This window comes from Mustela nigripes, chromosome 9 (genome assembly GCF_022355385.1).
Source record: "Mustela nigripes isolate SB6536 chromosome 9, MUSNIG.SB6536, whole genome shotgun sequence".
In the NCBI taxonomy this organism is placed as follows: domain Eukaryota; kingdom Metazoa; phylum Chordata; class Mammalia; order Carnivora; family Mustelidae; genus Mustela; species Mustela nigripes.
In genome coordinates, this window is record NC_081565.1 from 81027865 (window position 1) to 81042061 (window position 14197).

General features: G+C 41.0%; 1 protein-coding gene across 8 annotated transcripts in view; it reads right to left on the minus strand.

Annotated features, from left to right (window-relative positions):
* Positions 1-367: 367 nt before the first annotated feature.
* Positions 368-14197, minus strand: part of TJP2 (tight junction protein 2) — a 121014-nt gene continuing 107184 nt past the window's right edge. For 7 of the 8 annotated variants that reach the window (XM_059411908.1, XM_059411905.1, XM_059411904.1 and 4 more), the window contains 12 exons: positions 13998-14106; positions 12587-12797; positions 11709-11896; positions 10962-11057; positions 10367-10446; positions 9766-9976; positions 7379-7479; positions 5971-6183; positions 4677-4787; positions 3144-3473; positions 1971-2056; positions 368-627 (listed from right to left, as the gene is read on the minus strand). In XM_059411908.1, coding sequence (XP_059267891.1) covers positions 462-627; positions 1971-2056; positions 3144-3473; positions 4677-4787; positions 5971-6183; positions 7379-7479; positions 9766-9976; positions 10367-10446; positions 10962-11057; positions 11709-11896; positions 12587-12797; positions 13998-14106 — 1902 coding nt within the window. In that variant the 3' untranslated portion in view covers positions 368-461. The remainder of the gene's footprint in view (positions 628-1970; positions 2057-3143; positions 3474-4676; positions 4788-5970; positions 6184-7378; positions 7480-9765; positions 9977-10366; positions 10447-10961; positions 11058-11708; positions 11897-12586; positions 12798-13997; positions 14107-14197) is intronic. The other variant, XM_059411907.1, reaches the window with a different exon arrangement.

Here is a 14197-nt window from a genome sequence, read left to right on the forward strand (position 1 = left end):
CTCATCAAAGGCACTTAGAATTGTAATAAAATACTTCTTTGAATTTAGTTTGAGTCCAACAGTATTTTAATTTCTTTTCCACATTCCGTCTCATTGAAACAGTACTTGAAGGCAGGTATTAATGAGGGAAAATAGTTATCACTTCTTAATATACATGTTAAAAATCCGCAAACAGAATTAATACAGATTTGGGTCCACTGAGAAAGGTAACAGTATCAGACTGTAGTGTTTTTCTTAATTCTGAGCAAAAAGCCATAAACTCCCAAGACCCAGTTCCACAAACAGAGCCTTCAGTTCTTAATCTGCACTGGCTGCCCCATGGGCTCCCCTTGAGGAAATGGAAGTTGAGGTCCCACATCTCCACAGTGTAGTTATACTAGAAAGAACCATCCTGTGACTCAGTGGGGCCGCTGCTCTGAGGTCGTGGCAGCGGAGAGACAGAAGAGTCAATTCGCCGTCCTCTATAATTCTGTGTCCCGGTACCGGGAAGGCTGGCCGTAATAGCCGCGCTTTGAGTGTTCTGAGAGCTGCTGGCGGTATTCCTCCTCTTCGGCATCACTGCCGTAACTTCCTCTGGGATCCTGATAGAGTCTGGAAGGACCCTTCTGGGGCTCAGGTGGCCTGGAACTAACAAAGTGAGAGTGTTAAATGCATCCCACAGCTCATCCAGGGATTCCAACTGCCCTGTGGAAATGCAGCCATGTACCCGGACTGATCACAAATCTCTGAGACACATGCCACACTTTGCTGACAGACCAGGGCCACTTTAGGCCCTGCTTCAGGTTCATCATGTGGGAGTAACAGGTTGAGGCCAGTGCCGACTGGGGCAGTGAGTGAGGAAGTGCTCCCTGACCTAAGAATTCCCCTACTGGACCGAGGGTGTCTTCCCATCCCTGTGTCTTTGGCTACAAGTTCACCCAGCAGAGTGATTTCTCTTCTAGTTTCAGTCAACTAGGGGCCACCTGGTTGGCCATGGTTCAGTCATTGAGAAATTTGCCTCTAGTTTTCTATTGCTATAAAACTAGACTCTAACTTCCAGTCAGATTGGCCACAAGAAAATGTGACTTTTTTTTTTTCTATCCTTGGAAGCAGGAACTATCCAGTATAAAAACACTGCCATAATTCCTGATGCTATGTAGCATTTTAAATATAAAGCAGCTTACCAACACTGGTCAACTGACTGTCACCTTCCCTTAAGACCTCAGTTCAGGGGTGCCTGGATGGCTCAGTGGATTAAAGCCTCTGCCTTCGGCTCAGGTCATGATCCCAGGGTCTTAGGATAGAGCAGGGAGACTGCTTCCCTTCCTCTCTCTCTGCCTGCTTCTCTGCCTACTTGTAATCTCTGTCAAATAAATAAAATCTTAAAAAAAAAGACCTCAGTTCAGCACAAGTGGCCTGACTTTGCTGCGTGTTGCAAAGGAATTAAGGAGCTTGACTAAGAATCCAAATATATTAGTGACAAAACAATTAATGTCTAAACCCAGGAATTTTTCTCATGTGCTGTCTCAATACACTGTAACATTATCTGTGCTTCGGTGTGACAAAGGGGACTAATTTGAAATGTCAGTGATTACACTTTGTCAGTTGTAGCACAAAAGCAAAATTACTACAAAATTTTGACTCTTTAATGTTCATAATTAAGTTTGATTGAATGACGAGGTATCTGAGTGGCACAGTTGTGTCCGACTCTTGGTTTCCGCTCAGGGTCCTGGGATTGAGTGCGCTCAGTGAGGAGTTTGCTTGAAATTCTGTCTCCCTTTCCCTCTGGCCCCTCCTGCTTGTGCTCTCACTCCCTCTAAAATAAATAAATCTTTAAACTTTTTTTTGACTGCATAAGTAAGGGAAATAGTTGGGCAGGAAAAAAAAAGTCTTCCTGTTACACTGAGATGTAGGTGAAGAAATTCTTTCTTAGGAGTCCAAATCTTAGACCAGCCCCCTTTCTAGACTTAATACTGCTGAGCAGCCCTTACCTTGTGTGCTGGGAAAGGCCAGGGTCTGGCTTGTGTGTTTTGATTGGAACTGCATAGATATCAGGATGTTTCTGAGCAATTTCAATCTGTGGTAATTAAGGGGGGGACAAAAAGGGAAGAATGAATGACGGCTGGGTGGCTCGCTGGTTTCTTGCTGGTTCCCTTTTCCAATCCCATTTTAAGTAGAGGAGAAAAAATAAAAGCAACTCTCTAGTTTTTATGGTTGTATGTGATGGCCTAGTATTACATATCAAATAAGAAAAATGTTTAAAAGCAATGAAATTCTGCCACATGCTACAACAAAGACAAATACCATGTGACTCCATTTAAATGGCTCCTAAGTTGTCAAATGCATGAAGACAGAAAGTACAGTGATTACCAGGACAGAGGAAGGGGATAATGGGGAGTTTCAGTGAGGAGAGATTAACAAGTTCTGGAGATGGATGGTGGTGATGATGGCAGAACACTGTAAATATACCCAATGCCATGAACACTTAAAAAAATAGTTAAAATGGGAAAAAATGGTTAAAATGATAAATGTTTTATGTATTTTACCACCAAAACAACCAAAACAAAAGAAAAATGCTCAGAAGCACTGCACTGTTGCTGTAACAGACTTAAATGGAAAAAAACCTCCCATATACACTGGGCAGAATATGTTCCATGAGTCTTGACTTCTACTCTTCTTTGTCTTTTGGAAGGTTAGATGTGCATACAGTACAAAAATCCAAACAGTATCAGAAAGTACAATCTATGGGCCTTTCATTTAACATCAAGCTTTGCTTGGTTTCTATGGCAAATCTGGGAGCAAATTAAAATTCATTTACCAAACGAATACAACAAATGTTTTCATGAGAACTAACTTCAGAGAGGCCCTGATTCTCTTTCATACTTCCCCATTCCTAAACCTGACAGAAAGTTCTGAGGTATGAAAAGAATCTTTTTCACCTATACTGTTAGGCCTTCTTGATGAGAAGAAAAAGGGACACAGTGATAGCTGGCAATCTGGAAATAACATAAACATAGGATGTGCCTGTGGTATCAGGCATGTGAACATGCTTTTCATGTCTGTACCAGTGAAAAAAAAAAGGACTGCAAATCATTATATGAAATGAAATTTAACATTTTTACTGCTGACATACTAAGATAATCTACTGGTTTAAAAATAATTACCCTTGCATTCTGTGCTTCTTGGAGCTCTTGCATTCTCTGTAATCTTGCCTTGTGATCCATCTTCTCAAATATTTTTACTTTGCCCAGGACAGACTTGGGAGTGCCTTCTTGTTCCTCACTGCCCTCTCCCACCTCTTCACTCTCTGGGGGAGGGACAGGAGTGGAGGGCTTCAATATAGACCTTCCCAAGGCAGGTTTTGCTGCAACAGGAGGGGGACAGCCTTTGGTAGATGCTCCGGAAACTTCATTACCAGCAATGGCTGAGGGGTTTGACTTATATTCATGGGATCTGGAGAAGTCAAAGGATTCTTCTCTGTTCTGGATTTTGGCCTGCAGAGAACAATGAACAAATTTTTACCTTTGGCTTTCAGTTTATGTTCAAATCTGTATTAGTGATTTAATACACACTCCCATTTCCTGATCAGTTTCCAGAGGTAGTCAACAAATACCATTCCGACAAGAAATCAAATACTGCAGGACAAACAGCCACTGGCTGGGCATCCTGAGCCCTATCCTGCTTCCTAGAAAAAAAATATTAAGAGCACTAGGAAACCAGAGGGTATTGGAGAGGGGCTGGGAGGCCTGTGAGTGTAGAGGCAGATCAGACCTACTTTTGTACTAGAGGAGATTAAGATCAGTATCTTGAAAAAGACCTCAGAACAAGTCATGGGGTTTAGGATTGAAGAGTGGGACCCCGAGTTCATATACTAAGGGTGCATGCCCTACCCCGGACGGAAGGTCTCTGTCCAGCCACGAATGAGACTGGAGCAGGAAGGGCAGCACATAATGCTCATGGCCACTTTTCCTTCATACTTCAATCCTGTTTGTACATTTTCAGTGATTTATCTTATGAGGCCACTGTTTCTGACAGCTTATATCACTGACTACTTTCTTCCTATCTAAAGTATTGAGTTAAATGGAGAAATTTTATTGGGTTATTAGAGAAAGCCTTTATTTATATAGAATTGATTCAGAAAGGGGGTAAAAAAAATCATATGACATATACCATGTCAATTCTTATTGATTCTGAGTAATGATATAATTTAAAAATAAATTAAGCTGTCCTGATAACGAGAGGGATCATAAACAGTGGTGGTGATTGTTTTCTTTAGTAAATAAATCATCAATCAGGGATTTTCTATATCTATATTTATATCTAAATCAGATTGTGAGCAGAAAACTTTAACTGAAAAAGAAAAACAGATTCTGAGATCAGTGCTTCCAGACATTCAGAATTTGTCCAACTTTTATTCTTTTGAAGTAAAAAACAAAATAATGAATGAATGAATAAGCGTATAAATAAATAAATAAAATACCAACAGTTTTAAAACCTTATGTTCTCCTAAAACTGCCCTTCCTTCTTTTTACTCTTCTCTACTTTTGGGGTTCACCCCACAAACCAAAAGACACATCTTAGTAACAAAAGAGCCAAAAACAAAACACCATCTCATTTGTGCTCTTCCTGGCTATGTAGGAAGCTGTCCGGGTATCTGTTTATTCTTCCTCCCCATCGTGGACTTCCCAGCCACGTACCTTAGGCGGCTCTGGCTTGAATGCTGGGGGTGGGCTACTGTCCCTAAGTTGATCTCTGCTAGCAGCCCTCCTCATCTGAGCTCGTGGCTCTGGGCTGGGTTTCCTTATGCTCTACAAGACATAAAGGTTCATTCACAACAAGAAGATCCCAGCAAAGAGAAGAGAACGCTCATCTGCTTTGCTAGAGTTCTGCCAAGTTGCAAGGTGTTCCGAAGTTGAGGTTCATAACTTGCACATATCGGGATACTGACCCAGTGCTGCTTTACTGAAAAGGCAGATAGGTACTAGCATATTCCCATTAGCAAATGCTTTATATATATTTTTTTAACTATCATCCATTGTAGTAGTCTCTTCCTTTAAAATAATCCCCCCCAAAGTTCTCCTAAAGTCTAAATCTCTTTTATCACTTAAAGCTGTTAATATTTTTAAGCATTAGCTCATCAACACCTTTAGACATTAGCAAGTTAATTTATTCTTTGAAACCTGTCCACTGGTATATACTAAATTTTTGGCCTTGGTGGGTTTTACCCGTCCCCCAACTTATTTTTTTGGTACTTTTATTTCATAAAGAATAAAACTATTCACCCGAATGAGCTGACTTGTTAAACAGAAGTCCACAAGAACAACTATTCAAATAGATGAATAACGTCCTCTACATTATCCCAATGCTCTCTGAGGTGGAGCTAATAACTGGTCCTAAATTAGTGCCTGTTGACACGATCTCTAAGATCACAGAAGCTGTCTATTCACCGGTGGATGCACAGTACACATGATCAGATGTATATCTGATCTTAAACTCAATTAAAAAATTGAAGTACAAAAAAGAAGGAAACTGATGGGGAAATACTCAGGAGTTTTGGCAAGATTAGAAAGGTTAAAGGTAGGATGGATAAGAAAAAGCAAGAATACCTAAAAGTACAAAGAGACCTAATCAAAGGTTACAAGTAAATACCACAAAATTATATTTAAAAATAATGTTCCCCCTTGTAATTTAGACAGCTGGCACATAGAGCTGTTTAGTGTATCCGTCATGCTCGAGAACATCAGTGTGAGAGTGCTTAGCACTCGACCTCTCCCAGCACTTAGTTCCTGTCCGGCTTTCCCATGGACCACAAATGCTATCGTACAGGCATCGACTTGGAATCAGAAACCCCCTAGAAGTCCTCTGTTCCAACTCTTAGGAATACCTTCCACAGCACCCTAAATAAACAGTTATCCAGAAGAATTCAAGTGAAACAGGAGAACCTCCTTTTCCTGCTCGTGGCCTCACAGCCTGCGGCCTGCCTCACCTCACCTCCTCATGCTGCACCGGCTCCGAGGAGCGGGTGATGGAAGACACCGGTGGCTCCTCAGCTGGCTCATCCAGCTCATTGTCAGTGTAGGCGCCTCCTTCGCCGTCGGTGTCCTCAAAGTCACTGATGAGGCGGCTGTCGCAACTCAGATAGTCTGCACCCATGGCAGTTAAGTAGGACATGCGGTCTTCAGGGTCATCATCCATCCCTTCCATCTAGAGGAATTTGTTTCGGAGGGTCAGTGGGGTCGTCATGGCTCCTGGGAGTGGGGACTCAAGAAAATTCCCAAGGGCACAGCCAAGTGACTGAAACTTTGACATGTTGTAGAAAGGGAAGTCATCTTTATTTGCCTTAAATCACTTGGCTTGAGATTACTATGTTAATTTTTTGTGCAGGGATTCAAATTAGGAACCTCCACCCTATCTACCTTACCACCATCCTATCTCCCACTACTGAGCCATGCTTCCTCAAATTGTTAGGCTTCTCCTCAAGAATCTGGGCTCCTTTCCAGCTTTTTCTGCTAATGCTTGTCTCTTATAATAAATGTACACTGCCTGGTGCTACACACCTCTCCGTTCCTCCGTAAGATTCTCAAATCTTTGAGGGAGGAAGCTATGTCCTATTCAACCTGTTCTCATAAAGGGAGTTAGCACAGAACCTAGCAGGCTGTAAGCACTCAGAAGATGCTAGACGCCTTAACTAAATATACAGTTTCCAAAGGGCAAGACAAGGACTCAACAATCTAATTGGTAACTGAGTCACTTTCGCAACAGAATCATCCTCTGACATCTCACCAACTAGTTCAATTCAGCTGGACTACAGAATACTAGCACCAAAGCCTTAGAACCACAGGAGATTGGTATAATTTCTTTGCTTCCTCCCTTCAGCAGAACTGTGGGTAAACTACCTGCATGAAGGAGAAGCTCGCCAGTTTTAGAAGCCAACACAAGGTTCTGAGCATTCTCTTACCAACCTACTCGAATTCCACATTCCGAGGACACATTCTCTTCCAGTCTTCTAAGCAAATGATTCCAACTTTTCCTTTTTTTAAATCAATTTTTAAATACCTTCTCCATGACCCTCATCCTCACCTCTCCCTTCCATGCTGACTTTCCCATATCCTTAGTAAGCTGTGGAGCTCAGCACAAGATCTTGTAAGCTCTGATTAGTGTGCTTGGAATACAACACTAGTTACTACGTTAAAAGTAAAAGGGAAGTGAATGTAGGGTCACATACATCGCATTCTACTTTTCTTTGAAAAGTCTTAGAGAATTTATAAAATTCCAAACTTGATTAGCAAATACACTGGAATCACTTCAAATGGCCATGGTGTTCTACATTCACTACCCTCCTGAGAAAAGATTGAGAACATGGACTCTCCCCTCATAGTGGAGTATCTATGCCACATACCTTTCCTTCAGAGACCCAAACTGCTTCTCCTTGCTGATGCTGAATTGTGTCCTTCAAGCTGCCAAACCAGCTATCATTGGCTGAATTTAGGTTGATAGTAGCTTCAGAAATGTAAACAAAAGGTTTGCATCAATTTCCAGAGCAATGTTTATTAAAAATGCTACTTCACATAATTTTACCCATTTGTCATATTTGAATTAAAACTTTGGCAAATGCAAGAGAAAGTAGACACATATCTGAACAATAAATCCCTTTAGTTGAATGTAATTAAAGCCACTACTGGTCTAGCTGTTGGGAGTTTGCATTACAGATGAATGTTATAAAGCTAAAAATGAGTTACTTTCATTTCGAATATCTGTTTTTCAGAAAAGCTACCTTAAAAGATATGGTTGGGTTTTTTTTTAAGATTTTATTTATTTATTTGAGAGAGAGAGTGAGAGAGACCATGAGAGGGGAGAAGGTCAGAGGGAGAAGCAGACTCCCTGCAGAGCTGGGAGCCTCCTGGGGGACTTGATCCCAGGACTCCAGGATCATGACCTGAACAAAGGCAGTCGCTTAACCAGCTAAGCCACCCAGGTGCCCCAAAAGGTATGTTTTTAACAACTGTGCAAAGAAAACACATCTAGAACAAATACAAAAGTACTGTATTTTAAAGATTGTTACCTAGGCATGTATGTTATAAATAAGAAAAACATACACAAATTTACTGTTGATATCTTCAAAAAAATACTAAAGGTAACATTTAAGTGTATGTAATTTTGATAGGCTTAAATATTTTAGAATATATATTTAGACTAAACTCCAAAAGGAATATATATTTTCTATTCAGAATGAAATATACCTTATATAACTACTATGCATAAAGCAAGCACTTTTCCAAACACCTTACATGGATGAGCTCATTTCTCGTTTACCCAAACTTTACAAAGTAGGTATCACTATTGTCCCCATTCTACAGAAGAGAAATTGACTCTTAAGACTCCACATTGCAAAAACCCAGTTTATTATAGACCACTCTTTCCTGTACATTTGGAGAAATTACCTGTCAGTTTCACCATGTCATCCCAGTGGTAAATAGTGCGTGGTTTTTTGTTTTGTTTTGTTTTGTTTTTTAAGTGCATGTCTTTAACAAGAAAAGCCAGTGACAATAAAACAAGAATCCAATGTGGACATATTTCATCTACTCCCTCCCTCCCCAGTGTCAGATAGGTAGATGGTGAGCAGCACTCAACTCAAAGAGCTATCATTACCCTAAGGATGTTCTACTCATACAATCCCCTCATGCTGCTCCCACAGAACTGCATGACTTGATTTAACCCTTTTTTTTTTTAAGATTTTATTTATTTATTTGACAGATGGAGATCACAAGTAGGCAGAGAAGCAGGCAGAGAGAGAGGAGGAAGCAGGCTCCCTGCTGAGCAAACAAGATGCGGGGCTTGATCCCAGGACCCTGGGATCATGACCTGAGCCTAAGGCAGAGGCCTTAACCCACTAAGCAGAGGGTTTAACCCTTTTAAACCCTGAATTATACCACATTTACAGAACCAGTTACATATATAGCTACTGCACATATTCAGTTACTAAACATGCTACATTCTTAAATTATTTTACTTTTATGAGGAATACTAGCTAGCAGGGGGTCTTCATTTCAGGAACTTAAGAAATTCTATTATGTGAAATTTTAAACATATACAAAGTAGAGAGAACATGAACTTGTCTACATTACCCACCCTCAAAAACTATCAACTCTTGGCCAGTCTTATCGACATCCCCAACCACTCTCCTCACCAAAGATTATATAAGCAAATACTAGGCATCCTATTAGGTCATCCATAAATATATATTAGGACCATCCATGAATATTTTACTTAGTATACATTTCTATAAGATAGAGAACTCTTTATTTTTAAACATAATCACAGTATCATTTATTATCCTAAAAATGGGAGTAATAAATCCTTAATCATACAGAGTGTTCAAGCTTCTATTTTGGGGATCTTTTTAAATAATGAAACCAAGTTCTTACCACTCTGTTAGTGCCTACATGCATGGTAAGCAGAGAACAATGACAGAATCTAGATAGAGATGTGGGTGCTAGATGGTGCACTGGGGGCTCAGTCACTGGCCTGTAGTTCCACACAAGAATCTGAACCCATCAAAGTGACCAATTTTGGCATGTCATGGATCTCTATGATCATTTTCAATCAAAATTAAATCTACAAATGCCATTGAGTATAATATCATTTTAGGATAGTTTCTTTTCAAGGAGTCATGAATAGGATTTCAGATTACTCTTCTTTGTTCAGATTATTTTCTTATTTCTTCCATTCTTCAATTCTCTATTTCCCACTGTGGAGCCAAGAGACCACATTTTAAATTTCACTTACCTGTGAAGAGATGTGCACAAGTTTTTTTAAGCTTGTTGGCTTGATCATATAACTTCCGAGAACTTTTGTTGGATGTTGGATTCAACCTCTGTCTCATGGTTTTGACACCTTGTCTAGAGTCTGGGTTGAAAAAAATCACAATCGGGAACCACTGAGTGTAATTCAACAGGTCCACGGCTTTAGGAGTCACGTCCAATAGTGCATGCTTATCCTGTTAGAAATGGGGCAAAGTTATGTCAACAAGTATGTAAAGTCACAGGGCAGCAAAGAGTTTGTCTCAAGTAAAGGCTACATCAGGTAAAACTTGTCAGTTTAAATCAAAAAGCAGGAAACGTTTTCCTCCATATTATGCCCACCTCTGAGAAAATGAATGAATAGGTTATTTGGTATTATGTTGACAACTCTGAAAAAACCATACATCACTGCCACTGAACATCCACTGGTTTCCACATCGACTGGTTGCCAACAGGTTATGTTTATATTCACTTTTTTATCATTAACACTTAATATTATTAAAATACAGATTCTATTCCAAAAAGGACTGCGGCAAACTATGACTCAATTCTTTCCAACAACGTGGCTTTTGGATGAACTTCCTTACCTGTTCAATAATTTGCCGCACAGTATTTAACCGCACTACCCCACTGGATTTCTCAGAACCTGCATCTTTTGGTTCTGTTTCTGCAAAAAGCAAAGAACAAAGAGCTAATTAATATTTTTAGAATCAGGACCAAAGACTCCAACCCAGCATCAGCAATGACAGGACATCCGACATCAGGAGGCCCTGAAGAGAGACCATGAGAAGGACATACACTACCTCTCTAACTGAAACCTAATCACAAGGAAGGTGGCAGTCTGACAGGTGAGACAGGGGTTTCGAAATAAAGTAGAAGAAAGGAGGATTCTAGAAAGACAGAAACAGACTATATAAACAGACTATATACTAAGCAGTATTACCATATCTTTGTTAAATTTGTTATGTGATGTAGTGTGGTTATATAGAAGAATGTCCTTGTACTGAGGAGATTTACATCGGTAAAAAATGGCAGGGGAGGTATAAGGCAAACTTTTTGACAGGTGACAGTGCCTTCATGTGAAGGGTATGTGGGTATTCATACCACACTTTTCACTTTTCTTATATATTCGTATTTTTCAAAATAAAAATTGGGAGAGAAAAAAATCATCAACAGACTTACTAGCAGTTTGGAACAGGTCCGGTAACTCATTTGCCAGCTTTTCCAGTGCTATATCTGCTATGGGGCCAAATAAGACCACAGGTCTCTTGAAACCAGCTGAAATGAGACAAGAAAGGCCATAGAAACACATCTCCTCGGCTACTGGAGGTACGAAGCAGAAGTATTTTATAGGCCAATGATAACATGACTAAATGAAAGAAATTGTGTTCTTCCTCCCCCATTTCAGCCCTGTTCTTTTTCTTCAGAAAAGAAACCAAAAGAAATAAAAAAAATAAACTTTGCTACAGATAATATATATAAACTTCTGAATGGTAGTGGTTTTTTTTTTAAGATTTTATTTATTTATTTGACAGAGATCACAAGTAGGCAGAGAGGCAGGCAGAGAGAGAGGAGGAAGCGGGCTCCCTGCGGGGCAGAGAGCCCGATGTGGGGCTCGATCTCAGGACCCCGGGATCACGACCCGAGCCGAAGGCAGAGGCTTTAACCCACTGAGCCACCCAGGCGCCCCCTGAATGGTAGTATTAAATGAAATAACTGAAGACATGGAAATACACCTGCATGTAGGAGTTTATACAAGTCACTTTTCTGAAAGTTATTATTGCATGTATGAGTATGACTGCAACTCAACAGCCTGGCTTTGGCTTAAGTAGTATGGGAAGTTTGAACCTGCCTACTGTGGTCTGAAAATGAAGAAGACAGGCGCAGAGCCCAGTCAGATCATTTCCTGACCCCACTTGGCTTCCTTACCTTCTCGCAGCAAAACCCTCTCATAAGCCGGGAACTTGGTGCTAACCGACACAACAGCTGTTAGATCTTCACGGCTCTTCCTTAAGTTTTTCTTCACACCAGATCTCTGGCCACGCATTCTCCAGAAATCTGCTCTGTCCCCAGCATTGTCTCTCTGGGCATTCTGAACACTGGCCATTTGTTCAGCTCTGAGAGAAAAAACCAAAGGTAGTGAATCTCTAAAGCCAGAAAAGGCACAATTGAAGTTAAAATGAACCAAAACCAGTCAGTGAGGTTTATGAACTTGGATTAAAGAAGATGCAGCTTCACAGTGGAAGAAGTTTCACAGAGTGGGCAAAGTGTGGACTCTCTTCATCCAGTGGAAGCAGAGAAAGGCTGGGTGCACATCAAATCTACCAGAAATAGCTCAGTAACAAACACAATTAACTTGGCTCATTTTGGTAGGCTGGTATATAGTAAACATAACCAAAATCCCTGCCAAAATTTTACTTCCCCCAGCCAACCAATAAATGTTAACTGGAGTGCATAAGCCTCTCCCCCAGCATGAGGGCCAGACAGTGGACAAGGGCAGCTTGTCGTAGAGCTGTGCTGATGCGCTCCAGCCACTCTGGCATCTGCTCAGACACGCCATAGGACTGTTTAAACACCAACCAGGCGCAACAACCAACTACGTGATGCGAACTAAATACAGAAAACCAGCTGGTGGCTATCTCCCAGTCCCAGGCCACTTCTCATGAACCAGAAGTAGGTGATGGGAGAGGACACGAAAACAAATGATGAAGTCATGTGGGGCTTCCTCTCTGAGCAGGGAAGGGACTGTAATTGATTTGGGGGGGGGGACTTAAGAGAGGTGTGTGGGAGTACGGGATCTCAGATACCTGCTTTTGTTGGGGATTAAGCCTTTCTCCAATTCATTTCCGATCCTCACAGCCAGCCAGTGGCCCAGCTTGCCATCGTACAGCGTATCTACGACTCGGAAGACCTCCCCCCTGGTGAAGGCCAGGCTCTGTGGGGTTTCCTTCTCACATTCAAAGTGGCTTCTTATAAAAAAGGAATCCCCTCTGCCACAAGCCAGGATGTCTCTATACACTGAAAAACAAAAGCATTCTTGTATGTTGCAATCTGCTTAGCCAGAGGTCTTTTCTTGAAGAGTTACCAGCTGCTTCTATTTCTGATCCCTCTTTTCACTTCTCTTCATTTAGTAAACTCAGTGGACAGGCCCTGTGGGAATCAGGGCTCAAATAGGAAGGATGACAAAAAACTAATTTCATGAGTTGCTGTGATGGTTAATTTTGTGTGTCAACTTGACTGGGCCACCAGGTGCCCAGATTTTGGTCAAACATTATTCTGTGTGTATAACTGAGGGTATTATCGAATGAGATTAACATTGAAACGGGTAGACTGAATAAAACAGATTGTGCTTCCTCATGTGGCAGGCCTCATCCAATCAGATGAAAGCTTGAAAGAACAGAAAGGGGAACCCTTCTCCAAGTAAGAAAAAAAGAAGTCTTCCTGCATTAGAACTAGAACATCAGCTTTCTTCTTGCCTTCACACTCAGATGGACACACCAGGTCTTTCTGGGTTGTGAGCTTGCCAGCCTTCAGACTGTAACTGCACTACCAGCTTTTCCAGTTGTCAGGCCTCCAGTCTTGGACTAGAACCAAATCATCAGTTCTCCTGGGTCTCTAACCTGCCAACTCACCCTGCAGTCCTTGGGACTTGCCAATCCATAATTACATGAGACAATTCCTTATAATAAACAATTCCTTATAATAAACCTCTATTTATACACACATACACCCCCTATGGATTCTTTCTCTCTAGAGAACCCTAATACACTTGCCAGTCAGCCTCCGAAGCTGACTGGGAAGAGGCTGTCAACCTCCACAATTTACAGATGAGAACAGTGAGGCTTGCAAGGGGGTAGCAACCGGTCAGATTGGTAAGCGTTAATGTGGAAGCTGACCCAAAGACATGGCCCATTGACTCTTTCACCTGGAAAAGTCAGTAAAACTCCAGATAATAATTAAGGGTAGATAACTATCCAGAAAAGCAGTTTTATTCCAAATTAACACAACTGGTAAAATTATTTCAATTGGTGCACAGAAAGCACTTCTATAGAACATTAAGTGGTACCCAAATTTTCTCCACAAAACTGTAACCCAGAAACTGATTGTGAAGATATACTTCAGATTTTTAACACCCAAATTTACCTATTCTGTTCCCAAGATACTGCTCTCATCCTTCCCCTAACTCCCCAAATTAAACTAATGACCAGATTTGCTCACCATCAGCACGGCTCTGAGCTAAAATGGTTACCATTTCACCCTTGGGGATTTCCAGCAGGTAGAGAACGGCATCTTCCCGAACTAGCCCTCTGAAATCCTGCGTGTTCACCTGATAGGAAGGTCAAACAGAAAAACAAAACAAAACAAACAACAAAAAGAGAAAAGAAAAGTTCTTAAAAAGATGCCACATAAGGTTTTTT